This window comes from Salmo trutta, chromosome 5 (assembly GCF_901001165.1).
Source record: "Salmo trutta chromosome 5, fSalTru1.1, whole genome shotgun sequence".
NCBI classification, from domain to species: Eukaryota; Metazoa; Chordata; class Actinopteri; order Salmoniformes; family Salmonidae; genus Salmo; species Salmo trutta.
In genome coordinates, this window is record NC_042961.1 from 18,915,108 (window position 1) to 18,927,862 (window position 12,755).

The 12,755-nt window shown below is 40.6% G+C and overlaps 1 protein-coding gene across 1 annotated transcript; it reads left to right on the top strand.

The window, feature by feature from the left end:
- The first annotated feature begins 8,837 nt into the window (after positions 1-8,837).
- Positions 8,838-10,153, top strand: LOC115193793 (uncharacterized). The gene is made up of 2 exons (XM_029752790.1): positions 8,838-8,922; positions 9,065-10,153. Exons 1-2 carry the CDS (start codon positions 8,886-8,888, stop codon positions 9,916-9,918), a joined length of 891 nt encoding a protein of 296 aa, XP_029608650.1. The 5' UTR covers positions 8,838-8,885; the 3' UTR covers positions 9,919-10,153.
- Positions 10,154-12,755: the final 2,602 nt, after the last annotated feature.

Consider the following 12,755-nt stretch of genomic DNA (forward strand, 5'->3'; position numbering starts at 1 on the left):
CTAGGAAGAGTTTTGGTGGTTCCAAACATTTTCCATTTAAGAATGACGGAGCCCACTGTTTTCTTGGGGACCTTCAATGCTGCAGAAATGTGTTGGTACCCTTCCCCAGATCTGTACCTCGACACAATCCTGTCTCGGAGCTCTACGGACAATTCCTTCGACCTCATGGCTTGGCTTTTGCTCTGACATACACTGTCAACTGTGGGACCTTATATAGACAGGTGTGTGCCTTTCCAAATCATGTCCAATCAATTTAATTTACACAGGTGGACACCAATCAAGTTGTAGAAACATCTCAAGGATGATCAATGGAAACAGGATGCACCTGACCTCAATTCCTAGTCTCATTGCAAACGGTCTGAATACGGTATTTACATAAGTGTATTTACATAAATGCTTTTTAATTTTTTTGCTTCAGTTTATTTTAGTAAATACTTAAACCTAATTGTTGGTTAAGGGCTTGTAAGTAAGCATTTCACTGTAAGGTCTACACCTGTTGTATTCGGCGCATGATTTGATTTTATCAAAGACACTCACTCTGTAACTTACCAAACTTTTCTGAACAACTAGACATTACAATTCCTTCTTGCTTACTCTTGTCTATAGGTATTTTTCTAGGTTCAAAAGGATATGTCTGTAGTCCAGTGCGTCATTGTCAAAAGAAACCCACTCGCACACTGCCATCTGGTGCAGGCAGTCAGTCAATGGCTCAGTGTTCCAAATGTATTCACCTGAATCTACGTCAAGCTTGGATAATGTTCTATTTCATATTTTTATGGTGCGCGTGCAGCCCAGAAGTATATAATCGATTATAAACTGGGTGGTTCAAGCCATGAATGCTGATTGGCTGAAAGCCGTGGTACACTACCGGAGAAAAGTTTTAGAACACCTACTCATTCAAAGGTTTTTCTTTATTTTTTATATTTTCTACATTGTAGAAAAATAGTGAAGACATCACAACTATGAAATAACTCATATGGAATCATGTAGCCACCCTATGCCTTGATGACAGATTTGCACACGCTTGGTATTCTCTCAACCAGCTTCATGAGGTAGACACCTGGAATGCATTTCAACTAACACGTGTGCCTTCTTAAAAGTTAATTTGTGGAATTTCTTTCCTTCTTAATGCTTTTGAGCCAATCAGTTGTGTTGTGACAAGGTAGGGGTGGTATACAGAAGATAGCCCTATTTGGTAAAGACCAAGTCCATATAATGGCACAAGAACATCTCACATAAGCAAAGAGAAACAACAGTCCATCATTAATTTAAGACATGATGGTCAGTCAATAAGGAACATTTCAAGAACTTTGAAAGTTTCTTCAAGTGCAGTCGCAAAACCCATCAAGCACTATGATGAAACTGGCTCTCATGACGACCGCCACAGGAAAGGAAGACCCAGAGTTACCTCTGCTGCAGAGAATAAGCTCACACATCTTAACATCAATGGTTCAACGGTGTGAATCAGGCCTTCATGATCGAATTGCTGCAAAGAAACCACTACTAAAGGACACCAATAATAAGAAGAGACTTGCTTGGGCTAAGAAACACGAGCAATGGACATTAGACAAGTGGAAATTTGTCCTTTGGTCTGGATTCCAAATTTGAGATGTTTGGTTCCAACTGCTGTGTCTTTGTGAGACATGGGTGAACGGATGATCTCCGTATGTGTATTTCCCACCATAAAGCATGGAGGAGGAGGTGTTATGGTGTGGGGGTGGTTTGCTGGTGACACTGTCTGTGACACTTAACCAGCATGGCTACCACAGCATTCTGCATCAATACTCCATCCCATCTGGTTTTGGCTTAGTGGGACTATCATTTGTTTTTCAACAGGACAATGACCCAACACACCTCCAGGCTGTGTAAGGGCTATTTTACCAAGAAGGAGAGTGATGGAGTGCTGCATCAGATGACCTGGCCTCCACATTCCCCTGACCTCAACCAAATTGAGATGGTTTGGGATGAGTTGGCTGCAGAGTGAAGGAAAAGCAGCCAACAAGTGCTCAGCATTTGTGGGAACTCCTTCAAGATTGTTGGAAAAGCATTCCAGGTTAAGCTGGTTGAGAGAATACCAAGAGTGTGCAAAGCTGTCATCAAGGCTAAGGGTGGCTATTTGAGGAATCTCAAATATAAAATATATTTTGATTTGTTTAACACTTTTTTTGCTTACTACATGATTCCATATGTGTGATTTCATAGTTTTGATGTCTTCACTATTATTCTACAATGTAGAAAATAGTAAAAAATTAGGAATTGAATAAGCAGGTTTTCTAAAACATTTGACCGGTAGTGTATATCAGACCGTATACCATGGGTTTGACAAAACATTTATTTTTACTGCTCCAATTATGTTGGCACCCAGTTTATAATAGCAATAAGGCATCTTATTGCGCCGTGTTGCGTTGTGCGTAAGAACAGCCCTTAGCCGTGGTATAATGGCCATATACCACACCCCTCGGGCCTTATTGCTTAATTATATCTCCAATTTACAATGTCAGATTGAAAAAAAAAGTGAGATATCAGATTAATACATATATGCACTACTCATTATTATTGTTATTAATATTGAATTTGTTTGTGAAACATGGGCTTTCTGACCCTGAGTAGAATAGAGAGATGCTGCATCACTGAAGCCTGTACTGCTATGGTGATATGTTGGATTAGTGGGTTATCTAATGTGACTCACTCCTTTTCTGGGCTGCACTGTGTGTGTGTGTGTGTGTCTGTGTGTGTGTGTGTGTGTGTGTGTGTCTGTGTGTGTTTGTGTCTGTGTGTGTGTCTGTGTGTGCGGGTCCATGCGTGCGTATTAGGACTCAGAGGAGATAGATCTGCCCTTCCTCTTTTACTGTCTCTGCCCAGAACACACTCTAATTCTAGACACCTGACATTGTCCAGAATTCCATTAGGAAGTTACAATGCATTATAAATGTATAAATGAGTAATGCACATGTTGTTCTACTAAGCTAACATATGTAATTGTTTTAAGATGGTCATACCATGGATCATTTAGCTATTTGATTTGGAAATGTAGGACCCTTTAAGGTTTCAAAAATGTTTTATTTACATTATTTGATCAAAAATTACATTTGGCCTTTACTACTATAGCCCATAGAAATGGTCAAAAGTTTAGTGTTTGGTCCCACATTCTTAGCACACAATGATTACATCAAGTCTGAGATTCTACAAACTTGTTGGGTGCATTTGCTGTTTGTTTTGTTTGCGTTTCAGATGATTTTGTGCCCAAAAGAAATGAATGGTAAATATTGTACTATTTCAGTTTGGAGTCACTTTTATTGTAATGTAAATAAGAATAGAATATGTTTCTAAAAGCTTGTACATTAATGTGGATGCTACCATGATTGGGGGGTATGATATTTGTGCGTCTGTAACTTTCTCACTCGTCATTATTCATAGTCATTGTGTCATTTCGCCATGTTTTGAAGTAAGAGACTGCTTACAGTATGCCAACCAGAATGTAAATGATAGTACATGAAGGATTTATTTCAACTGTGCACATTGTTGTTTGAAATAGACACCTAAGTCAAAGTCATGTATAACTCAACTATGTATTCACAGGTAATTCATTTCTAATTATAATTTTATTAAGGAGCTCTGAAAGCTCTGTTCTGTATTTCTTTCTTTAAAACAAGCATATCCAATGACTCCTATGTTCTGGGCTTAATACTGACATGATGACAAAAGTAATGGTTGTAGGTCTGCTTCAGCAAGTGTGTTTCTTTGAGATCAGTCACACACCCACACAGAGATGTACAGTGCCTTCAAAAAGTATTCATACCCATTGAATGTTTCAACATTTAGTTGTGTTAAATGTATTCAATTTGATTTTGTGTCACTGGCCTACACACAATACCCCATAATGTCAAAGTAGAATGATGTTTTTATACATTTTTACAAATCAATTAAAATGAAAAGCTGAAATGTCTTGAGTCAATAAGTATTCAACCCCTTTGTTATGGCAAGTCTAAGTTCAGGAGTAAATATTTGCTTAACAAGTCACTTAATAAGTGCCATTTTTTTAATGCCTACCTCATCTCTGTCTCCACACATACTATTATCTATGAGGTCCCTCAGTCAAGCAGTGAATTTCAAAACCAGATTCAACCACAAAGACCAGGGGTTTTTCCAATGCTTTGCAAGAAGTGCACGCATTGGTAGATGGGTAAAATTTAAAAGAAGATGAGATTAAATATCCCTTTGAGCACGGTGAAGTTATTAATTACACTTTGGATGGTGTATCAATACACCAGTCACTACAAAGACACATGCGTCCTTCCTAACTCATTTGCCGGAGAGGAAGGAAACCGCTCAGGGATTTCACCATAAGGCTAATGGTGACTTTAAAACAGTTACAGAGTTTAATAGCTGTGATAGGAGAAAACAATACCAACCTAAATGACAGAGTGAAAAGAAAGAAGCCTGTACAGTATTCAAATATTCCAAAACATGCATCCTGTTTGCAATAAGTCACTGAAGTGAAACTGAAAAAAATTGTGGCAAAGAAATGAACTTTATGTCCTGAAAACAAAGCAAATCCAACACAACACATCACTGAGTTCCACTCTTCATATTTTCAAGCATAGTGGTGGCTGCATCATGTTATGGGTATGCTTTTCATCAGCAAGGACTAGGGAGTATTTTAGGATAAAAATAAACTTTATTGAGCGAACACAGTAAAATCCTAGAAGAAAGACTGGTTCAGCCTGGTTTCAGCAGGACAATAACCTAAAACACAAGGCCAAATATACACTAGAGTTGCTTACCAAGATGACGTTGAATGTTCATGAGTGGCCTAGTTATAGTTTGACTTAAATCGGCTTGAAAATCTATAGCAAGACTTGAAAATGTATGTCTAGCAATTATCAATAACGAACTTGACAGAGCTTGAATTTTGGGGGGGAATAATGTGCAAATATTGTACAATCCAGGTGGGCAAAGCTCTTAGAGACTTACCCAGAAAGACTCACAGCTGTAATCAATGTGTGTGTTGTTTTGCAAATGCTTGATTTTGTCTTCCACTTTGACATGACAGAGTACTTTATGTAGATTGTTTACAAAAAAAATACAATCAAATACATTTAATTCGACCTTGTAACACAACAAAATGTGGAAAGGTCAAGGGGTGTGAATACTTTCTGGGTACACCGGCCCCAATACAGCAAGGAGTAAATTGCGTAAACACAGACAAAATCGTTTGAAATAATATGAATCTTAAGATTCTCTCAAAGAGAATGGCTTTTAATCAGTATGTTTACAGCAAACGTTGATTTGATTGCTTGGCAAGGTAATCCTTCCTGTCATGTCTGTCAGGGTATTCAAGTTAATACAAAGACTGCATCTGAAAAGTAATGACAAGTATTCAACTTGACTGGCGATGGTGATTCACAGGTAGCTTGCTGCATAGAGAAACAACCATTACTCTGGATCCTTATCTACCCAGTACTAGAAATGAATACTCTACTTCTCAATGTCATTATAAAATGTATTTTGTGAATTAATGTGAAAATTGAATTAATTTCATTAGTAATCAACTTATATCAAATTGAAATAATTCTGGTCATATTAAATAAAAAACCTGATCAGTATGTATCATATCTGGAAGTTTCCCCTAAAGGGTAAGTGATTATGGTAGTGTTTCTCGAAAAGCTGTCAACATGTACTGGTGTCTCCTTCTTTCTTCCTCACCCCATCCTTCATTCTGCCCTCCTCCCTCGCCCTATCTCACCCCTATCTCATGGTGTGAACCAACCACCTTAACATTGATGTGACACTAGTACATCAATGCTCTGAATACATTTGACTGGTAGACATTTGCAGGGGCATGCCTCACGATGCTAATGCAATCTGCCACACTCCAGGAACAGCTGGCTGATTGCAGACATCAAGTTAAAAATGCCAAATGGGAAATTATGTTACTGTAGCTGCAGCGCTAACGTCAGCCATGAGACCTCCAGATATAACATCACATTCGGTTAGATTAAGCTCATTTGCACGTGTCTCATGCACAGTTTAGAATTCACACAGTATCTCTCTGACAAAGTCAAGTAGCACTGTCTGCAAATGTTCAAAGTTAAATCATAGGGGCATGTATTGGTGACCTATAAGATCACTGACAATGGCTCTGTTGTTGCCTCCTGTAACACTAGAGACTGAGAAGAAATTGTATGAGCCGTGTTTTTTTTTCTATAAACCTCTGACAAGATGAGGGTGTCACAATAGCAATACAAAGGAAATAGCTGTGTAGCGCTTCCCTTTCTTAGTTGGAAACGGAAGAGAGGGAAACTGCTGTCGTAAAATTCTGAGTAAGACCTTGAGCTTGTTGAGATAGATGTTTTATTCATGCAATTTAACCAACGCAAATACTGTAACAAGAGTCGTTAATTAGCGCACAGCAGACATCTAACGAGAAGATTCAGTCAATTACTACTGAACTCCAGTTCACCAAGCACTTACTCAGGCAAAAGAAAGGCCTCTGACACTTTTTGCCTCAGCAAAACACAGACAGTTGTGGTAACAATGTTGGCAGTTTTACCTGTAACTCATTTCTAGAATAAGGTATTGTTCCATCGTAAAGCAAAAAAGTTGAGCCAATTCTTGATTATATCACAGCTAAGGATCGAAGGCAAAGCCGAAACCACAACCGCATAGCTGTGACTATAATCATGAGAAAGAGATTGTGTATGTGTGTTTGTGTCTCTGTGTCTGTATACGTCCTTGTATCTGTGTCAGACTGTCTGCAGCAGATCACATCTGTCATGAAACCCCTGCCCTCTGGCTAGGTGAGGGAATGAGCCAGCTAAATCAACTCTCTCTAACAGCTCAGTGCAGTACATAGCAAATCACAGCGCCAGCACACAGACGCAATATGGAGGCCTGATATGCAGAAACCACACTGATGTAAATTAAACAAACACCAAAGAGAATAAAATAGAGATACCACTGACAAAATATCTGTCAAGCAGACATCGGGGTAGAGGAAGATGATTTTATCAGAACTGCCCATGGCATACTCTCTGTCATGGTGAATTGTAGGATAAACTCCTAGACCCAAATGTTTGTCCTTCTACTGAAAGATCCAGAGAAGTTGGGACATCCACGTTGTTGTATGCTGTATACTGCTGCTGTGTTTTACTGGGAAAGACATCAAACTAAATACATCAGGCAAACAGGGTCATTCGTGTCACACACACACACACACACACACACACACACACACACACACACACACACACACACACACACACACAAACCGGAACCCTCCATTTCTTAAACATGTAGACCCAAAACTTAATCACGGAGCTGAAAAAAAAATTATGCACGATTTTAGTTCTGTGTTAACCAAGATTAGCCTGCACTGAATGACCTGTACAATTTTCACATAACTGCACTGCAAATCACTCAGATACAGAGAGAGGTGTGAGCCGAAATGTGAAGACATCATCTGTCGTAAATCATCTGACACCTCAAATTGAGATGATCATAGTGTAGACGCAGTGTAGATTGTTGTCACAGACACAAGACAATTAGCATGTTGATTTGTGTTGGGCTGTTGTTCATTTCACTGCCCTTAATGATTTTGGAACAGCAGATTTAAAACAGGTCTCTTACTAAATACCTACTCGACCAAATTATCAGCACAGCCTCCAAAGAAAACGCCATAACTGGCGGAACTGCATTAGTCCATAGAATTCCAACGATGTGTTATCTCTTGCGAGATGCCCTGATTTGTAAATCTAACCCTGTCATTAGTGGAAGAGACAGAGAGGAAGCCTTTAAGTAAAGCAATGGTAGTCAGAGCACAGACAGGGAAAGGAAAGCCCCCGACCATTTAGACACAAACACCTAAACTTCTGATGAGGATGAAAAATACAAATTCATAGCTCTCTCTCTCTCTCTTTATCTCTCTCTCACTTTCTCTCTCTCTTTCTCTCTCTCTCTCTCTCAATTCAGTTCAATGGGAAACACGCAAAAGCAAGTGAAATAACAATCAGAATCTCTCTCTATCGCTCTCTCTCTCTCAGTTCAAAGGGCTTTACTGGCATGGGAACATGTGTTTACATTGCATATGCAAGAAGCCAGAGTTAAATAATCTCTCTCTCACTCTCTCTCTCACTCTCTCTCTCTATTTCATCCTCCTCCTTTTCTTCACTCACTGGTGTGGTTGAATTAGTAGTGTTAGAAACTAAACAAAAAGGCATTTCCATATTTGTTGTCCTTTTTGTGCTGACCAGTATTATGTCCTTTGATTACATCCGATTACATCTGTCTCTAAATGTGGTCGGTTTGCATTACATATCACACTATGGTCTGAAGGTTCATGAAATATGAGCTCAAAAGACAAATGATTAGAATACTGAGGCAAATTCATGAATCACACACACACACACACACACACACACACACACACACACACACACACACACACACACACACACACACACACACACACACACACACACACACACACACACACACACACATAAACACACACACACACACAAGACCATGATCTTTCTAGCACTGCATCCCCAGAGAGCAAGTTGACTGAGTTGAATTGGTGGGGGTATTGATTTTAGAGAGAAGAGGGATGTTGCATGTTGGTTAACACACCAAAGACCTCAACACACACCCTATCTAGAGTAGTTTCAGTATATCAAAAATACATTATTTCCAAATGTTACTGGCGTAACGAACACATAGAGGCAATGTTGTGAGGGGAGGGCTTGTCAAAACAAAAGAGGAAGTCACATAATTTTTTTTTTTCTTACTAAAGGATATCAGGGTGTTTTATATAGAGACATTACGGCACACACAGAACGCAGAACACAGAGAGAATAGCTGTGGTTAAAGACAATAGACTTCTGATGGAGCTCCTGATCAACATTGCCCTTCTCTTGACCGGTACTGTAGCCCATGTTATGGATAGCGGTGTGCATGGAACGGAATTTCAATTAATACAAAAAATACTGACATTGTTGTAATTCTCATTTTAGCAAATTGTGCTCAAAATATGTTTTTGTAAGAAACCTCTTTGTCTACACAGGTGTCAACGGAGGCTCACATTCCCTGTACTCCAGTGTGGGGGATGATGTCAGTCTGCCGTGTACCAATGTGGTCCACCCTGACTGCTCCTCTACAGTGTGGCTCTTCAGCAGAACTGAGTCTCACAGTGCTACTGAAAAGGTCTTTCAAGGGAAGATCCAAAATGAGGGCAGTGAGAGACTGGGAGTAGGGTCTGACTGCTCCCTACGTGTTCGTAACGTTGGCGCTGAGGATACTGGAGTCTATGTCTGCCGACAGTACCTTACAGATGGCAGAGCACATCTTGGAGAGGATACTACTGTCTACCTGTCTGTTCTCACCATCTCCATGTCCACACCAGAGACAGATCTAAAGCATCCTAGAAATGTAACCTTCAGGTGCTCTCTGCTGACATATGGCGGTCCTGTAACGTGTGACTCCTTCGTTAGAGATATCGTTAGTGTGAGCTGGGTGAATGAGACAGGTGGCGAGTTGCAGGGAGACTCCAGATACCAGGTCACACGGGTGTCTGGCTGTGACATCACTCTGACTGTGAAACTTTGGAGAAAGGATAAGAACAGGAAGTGGTGGTGTCAGCTGACTGAGGGAACGAGGAAGACATTTGTCTACCTCACTTCTAAGGTCTCAGGTGAGACTATGGATCCTGTCGGGACAATCATCACTGCTCCACAACAACCTATTGATGGTCAAAGTCCTCCAAAGCCCTCTCATTCAGGTACCGACAACATCAATGAGTTGCCAATCAGTCGCATAGTGCTCTGTGTGGCACTGCCCTTGATGGTAATCGTATATGCAGTTTACACAACTAGGAGGAACCGCCCACTAGCAGAGGTGTCCTCTGGTATAGAGCTGTAAGTCTAGACGAACAATCCCCTCCTCGTCACTCTCCACAGCATAGCGCCAGACTTACTCTACCTTTAATGAATGTGTACAACTGAGAGATTATTTGCTGAAGGATTCATGCTGACATAATACATAAAGGATTTGAAATAAATAATGCAAATGTAGTGCATGCTAATGGTATCTACTCAATGGGTAGTGACAATGAATGTTTTACAAATAAAGACATTATATTTCTGTTTTGTAGCTAGCATTAGTGTTGTCAATTGCCTAAGAGGAAGGGGATTGCTTACCTGTGATACTGTAAAACATTCTCTAAAATTTCTACTGCGTTTCTCTAAATACACTCTTTCATTACCAGCTTCTATAATCTACAGTATAATGTGTGTGTGTGTGTGTGTGTGCGTGCAAGTGCGTGCTTGTGTTTTTGTGTGTTTGTTTGTGCGTCCGTTAAGCTTGCTTACTCTCGCTCCGATTACACTGTGTTTGATTTACGACCTTGTGTCACTGCATCTCTGTGTGTGTGTGTGTGTGTGTGTGTGTGTGTGTGTGTGTGTGTGTGTGTGTGTGTGTGTGTGTGTGTGTGTGTGTGTGTGCGTGTGTGTGTGTGCACGTGCGTGCGTGTGTGCGTGTGTGCGTGCATGCATGTGTGTGAGTAGAAAGAGAGAAAGGGTTGGGAGGCAATGTGTTTATCCCTAAGCTAATGCACCAATATATAACCAATTAAGAAACTTTTAACTCTTTAAATGCCTCCTTTTCTCTCTCAACACCATCTCCTCTTCTGCTTACATTCTATTATAGAAAATAATGATGTTAGTCTTGGGGCAATTTGTGGAGGAGGTCAAATGGCTTTCTGTAACTTAAGCAAAAATATATGTTCATCTTCCATCCCAAACACATACTGTACCATAATTGGTTGTTTTTCTAATAGCAATGCCTTTACTGTGTCGCTTACAGCACCATGAATATCAGTCTGCGGAAAACAATGCAGCTGTGTCGTTACAGGAACAAAGAGAACTTGTTTCCACGGCTTCCTGGAACCAACAGTTAGGGACAAGACTGGCGTGTGCAGAGGAAGCTCCTTCGTGAACCCTATGATTGACTTGTGTACTGTAGAACAATAGTATTGTCAGTTAATACTGGGTGTTGATTTCTTTGTTGGTTGGTGCATTCAGCCATACATTATGTTTCTGTCTCCATTCTTACACTGTGTGTGCGCGTGCGTGTGTGTTCACCCAAGGGGTCATGAGTGTATTATTTATCAGGTTTGGCCTATAATTACAGTGGTCAGCACACCCCTTTTCACACTGGGCTCATGTTATTGATTAGCGTTAGTAATGAATGTAGCCTCTCATTACTGTGCTATTGATGGAAACACGCAGCCATAACCCACACAACAACCAAATTTCAACTCCAATTTCTCTTTTATGCCTTCAGGCCACCCTGAAGTTGAAAAAAGTGGTGATTCTCATTTTGTGCAGGGTTCAAATTAAAGGAGTGTAATTGGCTAGGTAAACTCAGACAAACCATGTAAGCCCTATAGGTTAACCAGGGAAGCCACATAAGGTTTGAAAATCCATTGGCTCCACAATTAATTTTCGACATACCCAAGAGATATTGTTAAATTTGAAACCCTGTGTGAGGATTTACTGTGCATGCATGTGTGTGTGTGTGCAGATAAAAGTGTGTGTGTCTTTCTGCCTCTCTATTTCGGCAGACAGTGTATCCCACCTGCTCTGCTTCCGCTGTCATGCTGACACTGGCATCGCTGAGTCATCCTGGAGGATGGCCATGTTGGTTATTCACAGCACAGTGACACATCACATCAACAGAAAAGGAATGACTGCTGTGAACGAATTACTTGAGTGAACGAGGTTGATACATGTACCAGGTATTCCTGTCAGGAGGCTGCACAGATAGGCCCATATTAAACGCATGGTTTTAATAGAATATTTTACATAGTCCTGTCTGGTTCCCATTAATGTGGTAGATACAGGTAACGATTCTTCCAAACAGCAGAAACACAATCTTCAACGTACATGAGTTATGCACCAGGTTAAATTTGTGTTTTCAGCATTTCTTCATTGACAGCCATTTAAAGTTGATGGATTAAAATACAGTCATGGCCAAAAGTTTTGAGAATGACACAAATATACATTTTCACAAAGTCTGCTGCATCAGTTTGTATGATGGCAATTTGCATATACTCCAGAATGTTATGAAGAGTGATCAGATGAATTGCAATTAATTGCAAGTCCCTCTTTGCCATGCAAATGAACTGAATCCCCCAAAAACATTTCCACTGCATTTCAGCCCTGCCACAAAAGGACCAGCTGACATCATGTCAGTGATTCTCTCGTTAACACAGGTGTGAGTGTTGACGAGGACAAGGCTGCAGATCACTCGGTCATGCTGATTGAGTTCGAATAACAGACTGGAAGCTTAAAAAGGAGGATGGTGCTTGGAATCATTGTTCTTCCTCTGTCAACCGTGGTTACCTGCAAGGAAACACGTGCCGTCATCATTGCTTTGCACAAAAAGGGCTTCACAGGCAAGGATATTTCTGCCAGTAAGATTGCACCTAAATCCACCATTTATCGGATCATCAAAAACTTCAAGGAGAGAAGTTCAATTGTTGTGAAGAAGGCTTTAGGGCGCCCAAGAAAGTCCAGCAAGCACCAGGACCGTCTCCTAAAGTTGATTCAGCTGCGTAATCGGGGCACCACCAGTACAGAGCTTGCTCAGGAATGGCAGCAGGCAGGTGTGAGTGCATCTGCACCCACAGTGAGGTGAAGACTTTTGGAGGATGGCCTGGTGTCAAGAAGGGCAGCAAAGAAGCCACTTCTCTCCAG